At 39.8% G+C, this 18,349-nt stretch overlaps 1 protein-coding gene and 1 pseudogene across 8 annotated transcripts in view; one reads left to right on the forward strand and one right to left on the reverse strand.

The window, feature by feature from the left end:
* Positions 1-872: 872 nt before the first annotated feature.
* TFDP2 (transcription factor Dp-2) overlaps positions 873-18,349 on the reverse strand; it is a 174,100-nt gene continuing 156,623 nt past the window's right edge. For all 8 annotated transcript variants that reach the window (XM_025913428.2, XM_025913427.2, XM_086674437.1 and 5 more), the window contains 4 exons: positions 9,721-9,872; positions 5,656-5,822; positions 1,285-1,390; positions 873-1,073 (listed from right to left, as the gene is read on the reverse strand). In XM_025913428.2, the coding sequence (XP_025769213.1) occupies positions 890-1,073; positions 1,285-1,390; positions 5,656-5,822; positions 9,721-9,872 (609 nt within the window). In that variant the 3' untranslated portion in view covers positions 873-889. The remainder of the gene's footprint in view (positions 1,074-1,284; positions 1,391-5,655; positions 5,823-9,720; positions 9,873-18,349) is intronic.
* On the forward strand, positions 11,409-12,046 carry LOC147577201 (ATP synthase subunit s, mitochondrial pseudogene; annotated as a pseudogene).

The raw sequence follows: 18,349 nt of genomic DNA on the forward strand, positions 1-18,349 counted from the left end.
GGTCACAGGAATCCGTCTGTTTTGTTTTAAATGAAAAAGCTATATGAAATGCACAGCTTTGATTAAAACTATAGGTACAATTTCCTTCTCTGTAAAACTCCAGATTTAGAATGCTGGCAAAGGCAGTGCTGGCAAAGTATTTAATGCACGTGGAAATGCTATTCTATTTTGGCTTCCAGAAGTAGCCCTAAAAAAATTCTATGCACCAATGCATTGGCTAATAATGATCATTTCAGGTTTACTATAAATTATTCTACATGTCACTTAAGTACTTAAGAATCAGCGCTTGCTCCTTTCTAGAAGCCGTCTAAGGCAGCTGATGCGTAAAGCACATCAACCAGGCTTTCAGCTGGCTCAGCGGTTCAACCTGTGCTGCTCACACCACGAGGACTGCCACCTCCGCCCTGCGCTGTCCCGCTCACCCGCACTGGGATCTTCTCTCGTTCATTTCTGCTTGTAAAAGGCAGCCCAGGCAAGGAAGAGAAACACGACAAACATGATGTCAAGGACTGTTCATTACAGCAATCCTGATTCTAAGGAGGGTTACGTGGGTGTGGGGGAACACAAAGACCCCACCTCGTGGAAGATAAACGAGCTTCATTCATGCTGCCAATTCCTTAGGGACTGTCCCCTCTATCACCTCAGAAAACCGCTTTGTCTGTGGTGTGATCTATTGCTCTGTTGTTTAAAGTTCTCGTTCACGCTATGTTAGCTTTTTTCATCTCAATCCTCTCAGCCTTCACAGAATTTGCTTATTGTGTTTCCCTAGTTTTCACTGAACACACAGTGCAAACAAAGGCAAAGACTGAAGCAATCATTTCAAAAACAAGAGCTCACACTAAAAACACACATGAGCATCAACTAGTAAAACGTGGGTTTTCTCCTGGCTTTATTCTGGGGAGGAGGAATCCTCCTCGTCATCTTCCTCGTCTTCGTCGTTGAAGGAACAGGGGGTCTCGCCTCGGGACTCAGAGCAGTGAGAGGCCGCACTGCTGGACTGGTGACTGTTTGGGGCAAGGAACTGCCCGGTTGCTAAGGCCACTTCAGCATCCAAGCACAACCCTTGGTTTACGCTAGCAAATGATTAAAAACACAGAAGCTCATTAATGTGGCAAATGTTTTAAGCACTGTAAAATGTAGGAATCAAAACATGGGAAAGGAGGTGCCACTGGGGAGTTCTGCCAAAAGCTGCTCGAGACCTGGGACGGCAGTGACACCTGCTCTCCCCCACGGGGAGGGTCAGGGCCGCATGGCTTCTCTTCCTAACCCTGAAAAAATACGTACCTTGATTGGGACAAGGTGGCACCAGTGGTCAGGTCTAAATTTGAAACTGATTGGGTAGAGTTCAAAAGTAGTCCCTGATTTAACCAAGAAGGTCCTGTGGAGATATCTATAGGAAAAAACAAAAACAGAAGATGTAGGCACGCTGAGAGCTCTGTGGCTGCTGCTGTTACAGTCTTAAAGAAGCACAGACAAGTAAGGAGACGAGCCTGATTTAAATCACAGCTAGGTAAGTCTCCTGCCCCGGGGAGAACCCAGGTTTCTTCAGAGCGGAAAAAAAGAAATTTCTAGGACATAAGAACAGGAAGAAAATACAGGAAGGCAGACTACAGTGAGGAAGAATTCAAATTAAACCAATCACAGACACCCATTCTTTTTTCTTAAATAACACCTGGAGAGGGTAGCTCAGAGTACAGTGATTGCTGAACTATTCCCGGACACCTACTGGCCTCACCACCAAAGACTCTGGTGTTAAAAGTCAAGCCAGGAGTGGGTAAAAGAAAGTCAAATCAGAAACAGGTAAAGAAGGACAGACACATACATGTTTGCTAAAACCCCCACTGTACCATCTTTTCACATGTCCCTGAGTGAACTCAGGGCTATTACTCATCAACGATCCATTCTTTATCCTGGTATCCTTGGCTTTATAACTCAAACAAGCCTTATTTTATTTTTTTAACATTTATTTATTTATTTTGAGAGAGAGCGAGAGAGTGTGTGAGCAGGGGAGGGGCAAAGAGAGAGAGAATCCCAAGTAGGCTCCAGGCTCAGTGTGGAGCCTGACACGTGGCTCAGTCTCATCAACCACGAGATGATGACCTGAGATGAAATCAAGAGTCAGACACTCAACTGACTGAGCAACCCAGGTGGCCCAAACCAGCCCTGCGTTAAAAGCCCTTATGTTACGCAGTCACATTTTTAACGGGGGTGAGACAGGCATTACTGTTTTAGTCTGCAGAAAAGTATATCCTTGCAATCTTATTTTCTGTGCATATACCATATTTCTCCAATCACAACCCTGATAAATTCTTATTGTAATTTTATTTAATACTTGTCACATTATCCAGAACATTAGCTCAAAGAAGGCAGTGACTGGAACATGTAAGATCTAAATGTTACTGAAGGCATGACATGAGTATAGTCTCTTCCAACAGTAAGTTTACAAAAGAGGTGGAAGAAATAATAAAAAATGTATTCCTAAAAAGAAATTCTTTGACTTACATGACATTACAAAATAAGACTGAATGTATACTCAGAAAGTATAACCTAGTAATGAACGTTTATTAGGGTTAACTGAAATTGTTTGGTAATTAATTACTGTGCAAAAACAACAACAAAGCAAAACAAAAAAGCCCCACCACTCTATGGACTGGGATTAGGAACCCTGCTATCCTTGTACTGTCTGACCAAGCGAGAGGCTTCCTATGTAGGAAAAAAGGATACTGAATGATTAATTTTAGAATGGCTGTGTGAACCTTTTCTTTAGAGGCTAAGGCAGCTGTGGAAAAAAAAAATTCAATTTTAAGAGGAATAGCAGACTTTAAATATATTAAATAAGAACAAGCCTGTGCAAGATGAAATTAAAGCCAGAATCCTGTGGTGAATATTAATTAGTATATATGGAAACTTTGTGTCAGAAGACAGCTATTTACTTGTTTCCAACTGCATACCACATTAAATTTTTCTTTTTCACAATGGCTTTGAAAAGCCTACATTTCTTTCACATTATCATAAGATCCACACAATAGTTCTCACAATCTTACTCAAGAGCCATTCTGTCCCTTTGCACACTAAAGGCACACATTTCTTCTTTTAAAGTAACCAGAAAGTCTACATCCCAGTCTGCAAATGAGGTCACAAAGAGATCAAAACCACAGAGCCCGCCTAATTGCCCTGTGCCTTTTCACTGAGAATAAGTTAAAATAAAGTTCTGGTGATTTATTGAGTAAACCCTTTCTTCAGACCCTGCTGGACTGCCAGTATGACTGGGCTGCTAATAAAACAGCAGGGCCTACTCTGGGGTGGGGGGGGGGGTGGGAGGAGAAAGGAGCATGGGGGGGTGAAGATATGGAGCGAGTTGACTGAGGGGCAAAAGAAGGGATCACACTTGCAGCAGGTGGATGGTGCCAGTTTTAAGAACCAAATCCAACAGAAGCCAAATGTCAATCAACAAACTCTTGTGTTTTGACCAAAGGGCCAAAACCATAAAACAAAATAAGAATGATGGGCACCTGTCTGGCTCAGGTGGTAGATCATGCAATTCTCGATCTTAGAGTTGTGAGTTCGAAGCCCACACTGGGTATAGAGATTACTTAAAAATAAACTCTTTAAAAAAAATAAGAACTACCTCTTTGCTTATATTTGATGTAATATACCTTAGAGCTAATATTACAATGCTTTCAGAAAGTGATGTGACATTCTAGGTGGTAATACTGAAGGAAACTAGCAAAAAGCAAAGGCAGAAAGCATTGTTTATGCATCCAAATTATATGTGCAGAATATACCACAGTCTTAAGAATTACGACAATCATAAAGATTTCTGAATCAGTGAAAAAAATATGAATTATAGAACACGCAAAACATACCGTTTTTGTTTTCTAGTATACTCGGTACACTCTTTTTATTATTATTTTTTTAATGTTTATTTATTTTTTGAGGGAGAGAGAGACGGAGCATGAGCACAGGAGGGGCAGAGAGAGATGGAGAGACAGAATCCGAAGGAGGCTCCAGGCTCTGAGCTGTCAGCACAGAGACCGACGCAGAGCTCAAACACATGAACCATGAGATCATGACCTGAGTCGAAGTCGGATGCTCAACTGACTGAGCCACCTAGGTGCCCCTATTCAGCACTCTTAAAGCTCATAATAATAATAAAAAAAAAACCTGATGCAAAAATGGGCAAAAGATCTGAATAGACACTTCTGCAAGGAAGATACACAAAGGGCCAATAAGCACACAAAAAAGATGCTCAACACCATTAGTAATCAGGAAAATGCAAAATAAACCCACAGTAAAATACTACCTTTTGTCTACAAGGATAGCTATAATAAAAAAGATGGACAATAACATCTAAATGAAAAGTATGTGGGCAACATGGAACCCTCACACACTGCTGGTAGGCTTATAAAATGGTACAACTGCTTTTGGAAAATAGTTTGGCAGTAACTCAAAATGTTAAATATAGAGTTACCATATGACCCAGCAATTCCACTCCTAGGTATACAACCAACAGAAGTGAAAATTTATGATCACACAAAAACTTGTACAAGAATGTTTATAGCAGCATCATTCATAACAGCCCCAAGGTGGGAACAATCCAAATGTCTACCAACTAGTGAATGGATAAATGAAACATGCTTTTATTCATAGAATGGCAATAAAAGGGGGGTGAAGTACTAACACATGCTACAGCATGGATGAACTTTCAAAACATAACACTATGTCAAAGAAGTCCATCACAAAGCCTACATATTTATGAGCCCATCTATATGAAATATCCAGAATGGACAAATCCGTAGTGACAAAGTAGATTAGTGGTTGCTAGGGCTGGGAGGAGTGGGGAGTGTGCTAATGTGTGTGGGGTTTCCTTCTGAAGTGACAAAAATGTTTCAGAATTAGTGATGACTACACAACCTTGTGAATATACGAAATACCACTGAACTGCACGTACCATCGAATGGTGAATTTTATGGTAGGTGAATTAAGCCTCAATTAAAAAAAATTAGGATACCATTTCATATCCACCTGATTGGGAAATCAGAACACTTCCATCCTGTAGGTGAGAATGTAACTTGTGAAATCAAGCTAATAAGGCTCTGGCATCATCTGGTACAGCTGAAGCTGCAGGTGCCTCTGACCCAGCAATCGGACGCTACACGCGGGCATGCGTGCACTAGGTTATCACTAGAGGAAGGTTCAAAGCAGCACTGCTTCGGAACACCAACAAATTGGAAACAAAACTAAAGGCTTATCACCAGTAAAATGAACAAATCAATCATGGTATAGTCATAGAATAGAATTCTACAGACCAGTAAAAATCTATGAATTACAGCTACATGAAATCATGTGGATGGATGAAAAGAACATGATGTGGAGTGGAAAAAACCCCTATCTCTAAAGAATGCATCACTATGATCCCATTTACATAAAGGGGAGAAATAGGTAAAACTGAACAATAAATTGTTTCCAATTTATTGTATGTTTGTATCTCTAAAAAAAGCAAGTGATGATAAAAAAGAAATTTAAGAGAATAGTTACATTTAAAGGGGCAGGGAAGGACACAGAATGGACTTCAATTTTCTATGAGGAAGGTTTTAACAGGTCGGGGTTTGGCATTTAATCAGGGACAACGTGTGAAAGTGTTAATTAACATACCTGTGATATAACCTTCTAACGCCTTCGGCACCAGTGATTTAGCAAGTTTCAGATCCTCTAGAGAGCATTTGCCTGACTCCAGGCCAAAGGACATTCCCATCCGCTTCAGTACTTCTATGTCATCATGGATCTCAAAGGTGTTGTCAAAATTAAAAAGATATTCAAACCTGCATCAGAAAACAAAGTTAGAATGTGTTTCAGTGGTATAGAGGACATCTGCACAGTGCTGTACTCTGTACATTATATAAAAGAATGAGGGCCTAAATTCATCCTCAGTACTCGAAACTTATCGTTCAGAGCAGTAAGAGTCATTCTGCTGTGTTCAGGGGAATGACATCTCAAATACGCCACTTGCCCAATTAAAACAACTTTCTTATGATAGACAATAGGAGTCCATAAACTTCAGCCCTCATTAAGCTGCTGCAAACAGGGGTCAGAAACTTTGGTCTAAATCTAGCACTATTCAAAGTTGCCTTCAGCTTTTTCAAAAAGGTAAAATAGTAAGAAAGCCTTTCCAGTTTAATATAAGACATCCCTACTATGAATTGGCCTATATTAGGTTTGAGAAAGAAAACCATTTTGAATGCTTACTTCATGTTCATGAATCAAGTGTTAGCTGTACCATACTTTAGACAAGTAATAAATGGAAGACTTTTAACAAACGAACCAAAACTCAAATCCTGTCTTAAGAGCCTAAGAAGTGAAATATCTTAAGGAAAAAGTACCACATAAATATATAGCACATTTTCCCAAATGTTCTTGAAAATTACCAAATCAGGATGCCCGGCTACCTGATACATGCTTAAAAAAAAAAAAAAAAAAAAAAAAAAAGGTTAATGTAGGAGAACACGGTCCTTTTGACTCCTGGGCTTGGCCCAAGGGCACCTTCACCTACAGGCCTCAACCCTACAGGGACACAGTGCAGATGAAATGTTTTGGGACAATGGTGGGTTTATGCTGTCATAAAATTCTTAATTAAAATCATATGAAGGTAAAAATTATTTATGCTAGATTTTAGATCAGGGCAAAAATTCCAATTGAAAGTAAAATGCCATGTTTAAATAATCTGAAAAATATAAAGCTGAATAAAGGACATTAACAAATTTTCATAAAAAAACCCACAAAACAGAAAATCTTAAGTGTGTGCCTGTCATAGGGATGACCCTTGGCATAGGTTAAAAACAGATGGCTTTGTAAATTTAATCCCCTACATGAAAAAGCCTCCAGGCTAATTAAGGGGGAAAGACTGCATCATCAAAGTAACTGAAAGACAAGGCTTTAGGGACCTACCTTGAATAACAAGTTTCTACAAGCAGCTCAGAGCCTCTTCCCCTTACTCAGGGAAGGGCCGGGCAAAGGCAGGAGTCAGTAACCACCCACGGATGGAAATCTTACCAGGCCCTAGCCTGGGGTGAACAGAATCTATAATTCCCTGAGACCAATGGTTCCCAGATATTCCTGCTACCCTTTTTAGACTTAGAAGACTAAATGATGAAGAGAATTTAATAATCCCTCACAAAACAAGAGGTAACTGGAGAGAGGAAGTAGAATTCTAAGTGTGTTTCTCCTAAAAATATGTTAAACATTCTCTAGGATTCTCAGTTTTATGAGAATATGTTAACACAGTCCCTTTAGATGTAGGTTTTTGTGAAGATTTACAAGTGTGTGAATAACACCGTCATGCACCATTTACTGAGCAGTGGGCTAGGTCCTTTAAGACTTTATCTACAACTTTTGAAAATCTGCAAGTTAAATACTGTAATTCTTACTTTTGTGGAAGAAGCACCAGATCTCAGAGAGTTTAAAAAACTGTAGCTAGAGGAAAGACTGAAAAATGGAGATTCTGACTTCATAGCCTACTGGGTCCCTATTTCTAATGGGGTCTAGGGTCTTAACTATCAAATACTTTTGAAATCCCTGCTCACTGTTTTTCTTCTTTTTCTTTTTGGCACCTTCTTATTTAAGTGACCTAGAATCTCTGTACGCCATCAAGATAAATAGGGAAGCAACACTGCCCTAGAAAAGAGTGGTAAAGACAAGGCCAAGCCCAAGGGCAATGTTGTAGCTCAGAGGAGACCAGAGGTCCCGGTCTCCGTGGACAGTTTTGGGCCATGTCCCTGGTACTGATGTAATTACTGAGCCCTCTTTCGCTTTCAAATGAATCCCAATTTGGTCAATAAGTTACATACTGACTCCTTGTAACAGCAGCAAATATTTATAAAGGGCTTGCCTTGGGTCAGATCCTTTATAGACACCATATTATTTAATCCTCACAACAAGGCCATCATGTGATAGAGGCCTTGGAATCATCCCCTTTAGTTCTTCAGAAAACTGCTCGGAAGCAGCTAAGTGGGGGGGAGCCACAAGCCACACTTGGATCTATCTCCCTCTACACCTTATTCCCTTCACTATCTCAGGACCCCAGTTGCAGCCTAAAGTCCACTACTTTTTCATGAAGGGTAAAATAAATTACAAACTAATTCTTAGCAGTACTTTCTAAAACTGCTACTTCTCACTTGCTATGATAAGTATCATCAATCTTAGTTAAAATGTAAAAACATTACAAATAGAACTACCATATGATCCAGCAATTCCACTTCTGGGTATATATCTGAAGGAAATAAAATCACTTTTTTTTTTTTTTTTTTAAATTTTTTTTTTCAACGTTTATTTATTTTTGGGATAGAGAGAGACAGAGCATGAACGGGGGAGGGGCAGAGAGAGAGGGAGACACAGAATTGGAAACAGGCTCCAGGCTCTGAGCCATCAGCCCAGAGCCCGACGCGGGGCTCGAACTCACGGACCGCGAGATCGTGACCTAGCTGAAGTCGGACGCTCAACCGACTGCGCCACCCAGGCGCCCCTAAAATCACTTTTTCACAAAGACATCTGCACCCCCATGTTCACTGCAGAATTATTTACAATAGCCAAGAGACACAGACAACCTGACTGTCCACTGACATACGAATAGATAGAGAAAATGTGGTGCGTGCGGTGTGGGGGTGTATACATGGAATATTTGGCCATAAAAAAGAAGGAAATTCTACCATTTGCAACAATGTGGATGGACCTTGAGGCATTATGCTGACTGAAGTAAGTCAGACAGAGAAAGACTGATACTGTATGATTTCACTTATGTAGAAAGACTGATACTGTATGATTTCACTTATGTAGAATGACTGATACTGTATGATTTCACTTATGTATGGAATCTAAAAAATAAAAATGAACTCATAGATGCAGAGAACAGATTGGTGGTTGCCAGAGGCGAGGGTGGGAAGTGTGTGAAATAGCTGAAGGTGGTCAAAAGGTATAAACTTCTAGTTATAAAATAAATAAGAGGGGCGCCTGGGTGGCGCAGTCGGTTAAGCGCCCGACTTCAGCCAGGTCACGATCTCGGGGTCCGTGAGTTCGAGCCCCGCGTCGGGCTCTGGGCTGATGGCTCAGAGCCTGGAGCCTGTTTCCGATTCTGTGTCTCCCTCTCTCTCTGCCCCTCCCCCGTTCATGCTCTGTCTCTCTCTGTCCCAAAAATAAATAAACGTTGAAAAAAAAAATTTTTTTAAAATAAATAAGAAAAAAAGAAAGCAGAGAATGCATCTAGCATTTTCATGTCCATTAATTAATAAACAGAAGCACACTCAACTACGGTACAGCAAAACAAAGAAACAATTGCTTTAATGCCGCACACTCATGTATAGTATTTCTACAATAAATGAGGAAAGTGAATCACCAGTGACCTTACCTTGTCCCAGGCCCTCACGCATGGTCTATTTTCAGGCAGTTACTTGCCCAGAGTTAGCACATAAGCGTACATATGTGCGCATCTTGCCTGGGCTCCAGGCTCTATTATGTATCTAGCATGGGCAGAACGGTGCCAGGCACACGAAAGGGCTGCAGAGAGTGAGTGAGGAAGAATGCTCCATGTCTGCAAAGGTGTTTCTCCTGCCCCAGGACGTCAGCCTTGGAGGCCTCACATTAGGAAGTACACCCTTCTTTATGTTGCAAATGATGGGAATACATTACCAGGAGGCCGGCCCTACTCTCTTCCCCTAGTTCTCCACTCACTTGTCACTGGAGATGCTGCAATCTATGACTGTTTTCCTGCTTGTATTGATGATTATAAATGGCAGCTGAATGGTGGAGTTCAGAGCTGGAGGGCCCTGGTTCTGCTGTTCATTTTGCCGATTTCTCTGAACCAGGTTTTTGAAAGCGATTTGCTGTAATGATCAATAAAAAGAATATGGTCATTTGATGTGGATAAATGAGTTAGAATTAAGTGAATTAAAATAAATGCATTTAAGAAATAGTTTAAAATTAGAGTATTTAATAAGGCCTTCCACCTATGAGTTCATTAAAATTAAATATTTAGGAAAGAAGATTAGAATGATCTAACTCAGATACATTTCAAGGGAAAAATTACGTTTAAATGATGGTGAACATCATCCTAATGTAAATAATGGGGCCCATGGTTTCCACCATCCACAGAAACAGGATCTTACAAATCTGGGAGAGCCCCATAGCGCCTCCAACTCAGAGTGACGCAGAGAGAATGACACTAAGTTGAACTTACATCTTCCATTTATCTAGCACAGACTCTTGGGAGTTTAGGGTTCAATACAGCTTTCAGACAGTCTAGCTCAGGGATAAAGCCAACTATATAAAGCCACAGCATCCTTTCTTCACACGAAATCTATGGGACACCCACTATATAAAACCCACTATATAAAAGTAGCGTTGCTCTGGCTGGTGCAGTGGGGCAGGGAGTCCAGAACTCAGCTGATCTCTGCCCTCGCTCACCCTTTAGGTTCCTAGGGTACCTCCACAGCCTCCACAGCCTCAGGGCACAGCTGGAATCTGGGTCAACCAGCTCCCCACCTGACATCTTCCAGATGAGAAACTGAGGCTTAGCACTCATAAGATATATCAAGGCCTGAACCTTTATACTGAATCTTGCTGCTACTTTTAATATAACCATTACTTGCAAGTCAAAGAAATGAATGTCCATCCCACTCCCTTTTAATAAGGCAAATGTGTCATAGAATTCCACAGCTAGAAAGACCATGCAATTCAACTTTTCCATCTGCTCATGAAACAGAGTGGTTTTAAATGCTCCTAAAGTCAGATCCATTCATTCCATCAGTGTGTCCCATCTTCTCACCCAGTAGGGATGAATTTAAGGTACTTTCTATGTTTCAGCAATCTTATCCTAGGATTGTTGATCTTAGGTTTAGAGCCTTAACAAGTTTGATTAAGATTATTTTTATCTTAGGGGTGCCTGGGTGGCTCAGTCGGTTAAGCCTCTGACTTCAGCTCAGGCCACAATCTCATGGTTCCTGAGTTCGAGCCCCGTGTCGGGCTCTGTGCTGACCGCTCAGAGCCTGGAGCCTGTTTCAGATTCTGTGTCTCCCTCTCTCTCTCTCTGCCCCTCCCCTGCTCATGCTCTGTCTCTCTCTCCCTCAAAAAGTAAATATACATTAAAATATTAAAAAAAAAGGGAACATTTACTCTTAAAATGCACAAAACAGATGGGACACCAATTTATTCTAGCCCCAACAGTGTGTCCAAAAATCACTATCAATATCAATCACTATCAAAAAACTATCACTGTCAGTACTATCAAATGTCATCAAATACTATCAATATATTGTTATTTTCTGCTGAAGAATGAGGGCTGTTATTGCTTAATTTACTTAATGTTGAAAGGAATATGCTATTACTGTAAACCTGAGAAAAAGAATGAAATGTCTGCCCTTCCTCCAATGCCATCAAATGATGCTGTTTGGAAAAATTTCCCAGCAGTTGTGTGGCTTAAAGAAACTCCCATGGTCATGTGACTGCAGATACTTCTGGGGCTGGTTGAATGCAGTGTTTCATAAAGTGGATTATGAACGCATCAGGGATGTGGGACCCGATAGGGCAGCATCGGAGTGGCTCCTGCACTGTGGGGCCATGGTGCGCTACCACGGCCAGGAGAGGTGGCAGAAGGACTACAACCGCCTCCCCACAGGACCTCTGGACAAGTACAAGATTCAGGCAATTGATGCCACTGACTCTTGTATCATGAGCATTGGATTTGATTACATGGAGGGCCTACACCATGTTGAAAAAATAAGGCTACGCAAGTGTCATTATATCAAGGATGACTATTTGGAGAAACTTGGTAAACTTGAAAATTTACAAAAGAGCGTATTGGAAATGGAAATAATTTCATGTGGGAATGTCACAGATAAAGGCATCATTGCTTTATATCACTCAAGAAACCTGAAATATTTATTGTTAAGTGATCTTCCTGGAGTAAGAAAAAAAGAAAACCTTATCCGAGCCTTTAAGACAGCACTGCCTTCTCTGGAACTAAAATTAGACTTGAAGTAAAATAATCATATTCAAGAAGTATCGTATTTCAACATAAAGTATCATTTGAAATTGTTGATCCTAAACATCATAAATATTCTATAATCATCAACAGACCCTAAGGATATCCAATCATGACATTACAGAAGCAGAGTCCATCATGTAGAAAATAAATATTCAGACATGACTCACTGAAGTTACTAAGTTGGAAGTAAAAATATATGTACATTAAATCCTTCTAGGAAAAATGGAAACAAGGTAGCAGTTTAATTCTAATATGTTCCTCATTTTATATAGAAATCAGTACAGTATGTAGATACTGACAGAGTTCTTTAAAGTGATTTAAATGTGCAACACAGATATTCTTTATTGTATTTTATCAGTAATTTATGTTACATTGTACTTTAAAGCTATTGAAGCATGTTACTATAAATGTATATTTATGAAAAACTGAAAGCTAAGTTTCAGATTCATTGATGAATTATGAAAGGCAGTCATTGGTTGCTGAGGCATCCATATTGCTTCCCAGGATTTGCATTCATTTCTCATGACGCTATGTTCCTTTGTTCTTTATAACCTACACCTTTCTCTGAACGAATAGTTTCTGACTAATTTGTCTATTTTGTAAGCTTAGTCGGGTGTTTTATTAAAACTAGACATAAATATTTGGCTGAATTCAAATAGTTTTGCCAACTGCAGTAGAACAAAGGAAATAGTCATGAAGATCATACTTTTTGCTTAAATTAAAATATTGCTTTAAACCAAAAATTTTGACATGCCAATTAGAAACTAATTTAAATTTCCCCATATATGTTGGGTACTGCTTCCTATGACTTCAAGGGACATCAAAAAGAAGTATAAACACAAAATTCAATTTATATCTAGAAAGCAGTGATAAAGAATATCACAAATAGGTAAAAACAGATCTTTATTTTCACCTGCCTGAAATGGCCCTGGTTCTATTATTGTTAATTATAGGCCAACTTGTCTGTAGATTTCTGTATGTCTGGTTCTGGAATATAAACTATAAAGTCTTGAATAGAACCTTAGCTGGAAATAATTTTAAAATGAACACTGTATGATGCAGAAAAAAAAAAAAAGAATGAAATGTTTGAATACTTCTGCCTAGATTCTCTTCCCTTCTACTAGAAAAAGCATCTCAGGAGATGCTCTCATACTTTGCCTAGCTTTGTGGCCCTAGTGCCACGAGAGGGTCTCAGTATAGGAGGGAATATAAACAGTAAGAAATAAGAGTTATTATATATTTATCACTCACTGTTCATTGTTATGTACACTGAACAGCATCAGAGATTTTCCAGGTGAAGAGAGCAGTAATAACATACACAATGTTACTTTGATAGAAAAAAGAAGAATCAACTCCCATTTGTTTTGGACTGATTTCCTTATTTGTTGCCCTTTGATTGATTTCCTTTCAGCCTTTTGTTCTTTTCCAGGCTCATTAACAGCAATTTCAGAGGCTGAACAGTTTCAGGTGTGTTCAGACATTCATTTTGTTGTGCACTATTAGCAGGTCCTGGAAAAGGTTTCAGGGCTGGTAAGGACAGTTGTATGGATGAAAGCAGGATATCTGGATTACTTATAGGTGTAATTTACTCAGGTCATTCCTTTCCTACACTTCCAAGGATAAATGAGAGGTGGTGGCAGGTAAGTAGAATTTACCTGTGTCACATGATGTCAGTGAAGTGTGACATTAACTTCTTAAAAATCAAGCTAGTTTTGCCATGGCAAATTATTAATGTTCAGGCATGTGTTTAATTTACTTTCTATGGCAACTTCATGAATGTTATTTGATGAAGGAGAGAAAAACAAAACACTAGCAGGAAATAAGCTGTATGTCTGTCTACCAGAAGACCAGATAGTACTTTTTCACTTGGGCACCTGGGTGGCTCAGTCAGTTAAGTGTCTGACTGGCTCAGGTCATGATCTCACGGTTTGTGAATTCAAGCCCCGCTTCGGGCTCTGTGCTGACAGCTGGGAGCCTGGAGCCTGCTTCAGATTCTGTGTCTCCCTCTCTCTCTGCCCCTTCCCCCACTCACTTTCTGTCTCTCTCTCAAAAATAAATAAACATTAAAAAAATAGTGCTCACTGTACAAAGATAAGCAGAGGAAAAAATATTCAACTTGATTCTTTTTATTTTTTTTTAAGTTTATTTATTTATTTAGAGAGAGAGACAACAAGCAGGGGAGGGCCAGAGAGAGAGAGTTCGGGGCTCAAACTCACAAACTGTGAGATCATGACCTGAGAGTAAGTCAGATTCCTAACCAACTGAGCCACCCAGGCACCCCTCAAATTCATTCTTTATGAAGGCTATCTAGGGATGTAAACGTCCCACATACCTGAGGGTGATCGTGCCTAGTACCATTCTTACAGATAAACAGATAATTACAGGCATACTATAAAAAAAAAGGTTTTTTTAGTAACATTATGTCAAAAAGTAAGCTCCAAAATGTTCCAGGAAGGTTTTGAGGAAATCTAAGGACGACATGGCACAGAGGTGAGAGACTGTGAGCTAGTGGGAAACAGTGCAGCGACAGGGACAGCAGAGGCAGCTGGGGAGAGAAAGTGACAGTGTGGGTTAGAAGCCAGTGCCTGGCAGGCCAGATCTCAGAAGGGAGAATTCCACAAGGAGGAGCACAGGAATAAACCGTCAGCTTTCAAGTTTGTTTTTTATTTTCTTTTAAGCTGCAGAACACTCTCTTCAAATTTTTTTTTCAATATATGAAATTTATTGTCAAATTGGTTTCCATACAACACCCAGTCCTCATCCCAAAAGGTGCCCTCCTCAATACCCATCACCCACCCTCCCCTCCCTCCCACCCCCCATCAACCCTCAGTTTGTTCTCAGTTTTTAAGAGTCTCTTATGCTTTGGCTCTCTCCCACTCTAACCTCTTTTTTTTTTTTTCCTTCCCCTCCCCCATAGGTTTCTGTTAAGTTTCTCAGGATCCACATAAGAGTGAAACCATATGGTATCTGTCTTTCTCTGTATGGCTTATTTCACTTAGTGTAACACTCTCCAGTTCCATCCATGTTGCTACAGAGGGCCATAGTTCATTCTTTCTCATTGCCACGTAGTACTCCATTGTGTATATAAACCACAATTTCTTTATCCATTCATCAGTTGATGGACATTAGGCTCTTTCCATAATTTGGCTATTGTTGAAAGTGCTGCTATAAACATTGGGGTACAAGTAACCCTATGCATCAGTACTCCTGTATCCCTTGGGTAAATTCCTAGCAGTGCTATTGCTGGGTCATAGGGTAGGTCTATTTTTAATTTTTTGAGGAACCTCCACACTGTTTTCCAGAGTGGCTGCACTAGTTTGCATTCCCACCAACTGTGCAAGAGAGTTCCCGTTTCTCCACATCCTCTCCAGCATCTATAGTCTCCTGATTTGTTCATTTTGGCCACTCTGACTGACGTGAGGTGATATCTGAGTGTGGTTTTGATTTGTATTTCCCTGATGAGGAGCGACGTTGAGCATCTTTTCATGTGCCTGTTGGCCATCCGGATGTCTTCTTTAGAGAAGTGTCGATTCCTGTTTTCTGCCCATTTCTTCACTGGGTTATTTGTTTTTTGGGTGTGGAGTTTGGTGAGCTCTTTATAGATTTTGGATACTAGCCCTTTGTCCGATATGTCATCTGCAAATATCTTTTCCCATTCCATTGGTTGCCTTTTAGTTTTGTTGGTTGTTTCCTTTGCTGTGCAGAAGCTTTTTATCTTCATAAGGTCCAAGTAGTTCATTTTTGCTTTTAATTCCCTTGCCTTTGGGGATGTGTCAAGTAAGAAATTGCTACAGCTGAGGTCAGAGAGGTTTTTTCCTGCTTTCTCCTCTAGGGTTTTGATGGTTTCCTGTCTCATATTCAGGTCCTTTATCCATGTTGAGTTTATTTTTGTGAATGGTGTGAGAAAGTGGTCTAGTTTCAATCTTCTGCATGTTGCTGTTCAGTTCTCCCAGCACCATTTGTTAAAGAGACTGTCTTTTTTCCATTGGATGTTCTTTCCTGCTTTGTCAAAGATTAGCTGGCCATACGTTTGTGGGTCTAGTTCTGGGGTTTCTATTCTATTCCATTGGTCTATGTGTCTGTTTTTGTGCCAATACCATGCTGTCTTGATGATGACAGCTTTGTAGTAGAGGCTAAAGTCTGGGATTGTGATGCCTCCTGCTTTGGTCTTCTTCCTCAAAATTACTGTGGCTATTCGGGGCCTTTTGTGGTTCCATATGAATTTTAGGATTGCTTGTTCTAGTTTTGAGAAGAATGCTGGTGCCATTTTGATTGGGATTGCATTGAATGTGTAGATAGCTTTGGGTAGTATTGACATTTTGACAATATTTCTTCTTCCAATCCATGAGCACGGAATGTTTTTCCATTTCTTTATATCTTCTTCAATTTCCTTCATGAGCTTTCTATAGTTTTCAGCATACAGATCTTTTACATCTTTGGTTAGATTTATCCCTAGGTATTTTATGCTTCTTGGTGCAACTGTGGATGGGATCAGTTTCTTTGTCTTTCTGTTGCTTCATTGTTAGTGTATAAGAATGCAACTGATTTCTGTACATTGATTTTGTATCCTGCAACTTTGCTGAGTTCATGTATCAGTTCTAGCAGACTTTTGGTGGAGTCTATCGGATTTTCCATGTATAGTATCATGTCATCTGCAAAAAGCGAAAGCTTGACTTCATCTTTGCCTATTTTGATGCCTTTGATTTCCTTTTGTTGTCTGATTGCTGATGCTAGAACTTCCAACACTATGTTAAACAACAGCAGTGAGAGTGGACCTCCCTGTCATGTTCCTGATCTGAGGGAAAAAGCTCTCAGTTTTTCCCCATTGAGGATGATGTTAGCTGTGAGCTTTTCATAAATGTGTTTTATGATGTTTAAGTATGTTCCTTCTATCCCGACTTTCTCGAGGGTTTTTATTAAGAAAGTTGCTGAATTTTGTCAAATGCCTTTTCTGCATTGATTGACAGGATCATATGCTTATCTTTTCTTTTATTAATGTGATGTGTCATGTTGATTGATTTGTGAATGTTGAACCAGCCCTGCAGCCCAGGAATGAATCCCACTTGAGCATGGTGAAGAATTCTTTTTCTATGCTGTTGAATTCGATTTGCTAGTATCTTATTGAGAATTTGTGCATCCATATTCATCAGGGATATTGGCCTTTTTTTAATGGGTCTCTGTCTGGTTTAGGAATCAAAGTAATACTGTCTTCATAGAACGAATCTGGAAGTTTTCCTTCCCTTTCTATTTTTTGGAACAGCTTGAGAAGGATAGGTGTTATCTCTGCTTTAAACGTCTGGTAGAACTCCCCTGGGAAGCCATCTGGTCCTGGACTCGTATTTGTTGGGAGATTTTTGATGACTGATTCAATTTCTTCGCTGGTTATGGGTCTGTTCAAGCTTTCTATTTCCTCCTGATTGAGTTTTGGAAGCGTGTGGGTGTTTAAGAATTTGTCCATTTCTTCCAGGTTGCCCAGTTTTTTGGCATATAAATTTTCATAGTATTCCCTAACAATTGCTTGTATTTCTGAGGGATTGGTTGTAATAATTCCATTTTCATTCATGATTTTATCTATTTGGGTCATCTCCCTTTTCTTTTTGACAAGCCTGGCTAGAGGTTTATCAATTTTGTTTATTTTTTCAAAAACCCAACTCTTGGTTTCGTTGATCTGCTCTACAGTTTTTTTAGATTCTATATTATTTCTGCTCTGATCTTTATTATTTCTCTTCTGCTGCTGGGTTTGGGGTGTCTTTGCTGTTCTGCTTCTATTTCCTTTAGGTGTGCTGTTAGATTTTGTATTTGGGATTTTTCTTGTTTCTTGAAATAGGCCTGGATTGCAATGTATTTTCCTCTCAGGACTGCCTTCACTGCATCCTAAAGTGTTTGGATTGTTGTATTTTCATTTTCATTTGTTTCCATATATTTTTAATTTCTTCTCTAATTGCCTGGTTGACCCATTCATTCTCTAGTAGGGTGTTCTTTAACCTCCCTGCTTTTGGAGGTTTTCCAGACTTTTTCCTGTGGTTGATTTCAAGCTTCATAGCATTGTGGTCTGAAAGTATGCATGGTATGATTTCAATTCTTGTATACTTATAAGGGCTCCTTTGTGACCCAGTATGTGATCTATCTTGGAGAAGGTTCCATGTGCACTCGAGAAGAAAGTATATTCTGTTGCTTTGGGATGCAGAGTTTTAAATATATCTGTCAAGTCCATCTGATCCAATGTCTCATTCAGGGCCCTTGTTTCTGTATTGACCGTGTGTCTAGATGATCTATCCATTTCTGGAAGTGGAGCATTAAAGTCCCCTGCAATTACCA

Source organism: Puma concolor, chromosome C2 (genome assembly GCF_028749965.1).
Source record: "Puma concolor isolate L17-30 chromosome C2, mPumCon1.1.hap2, whole genome shotgun sequence".
Lineage (NCBI taxonomy): Eukaryota > Metazoa > Chordata > Mammalia > Carnivora > Felidae > Puma > Puma concolor.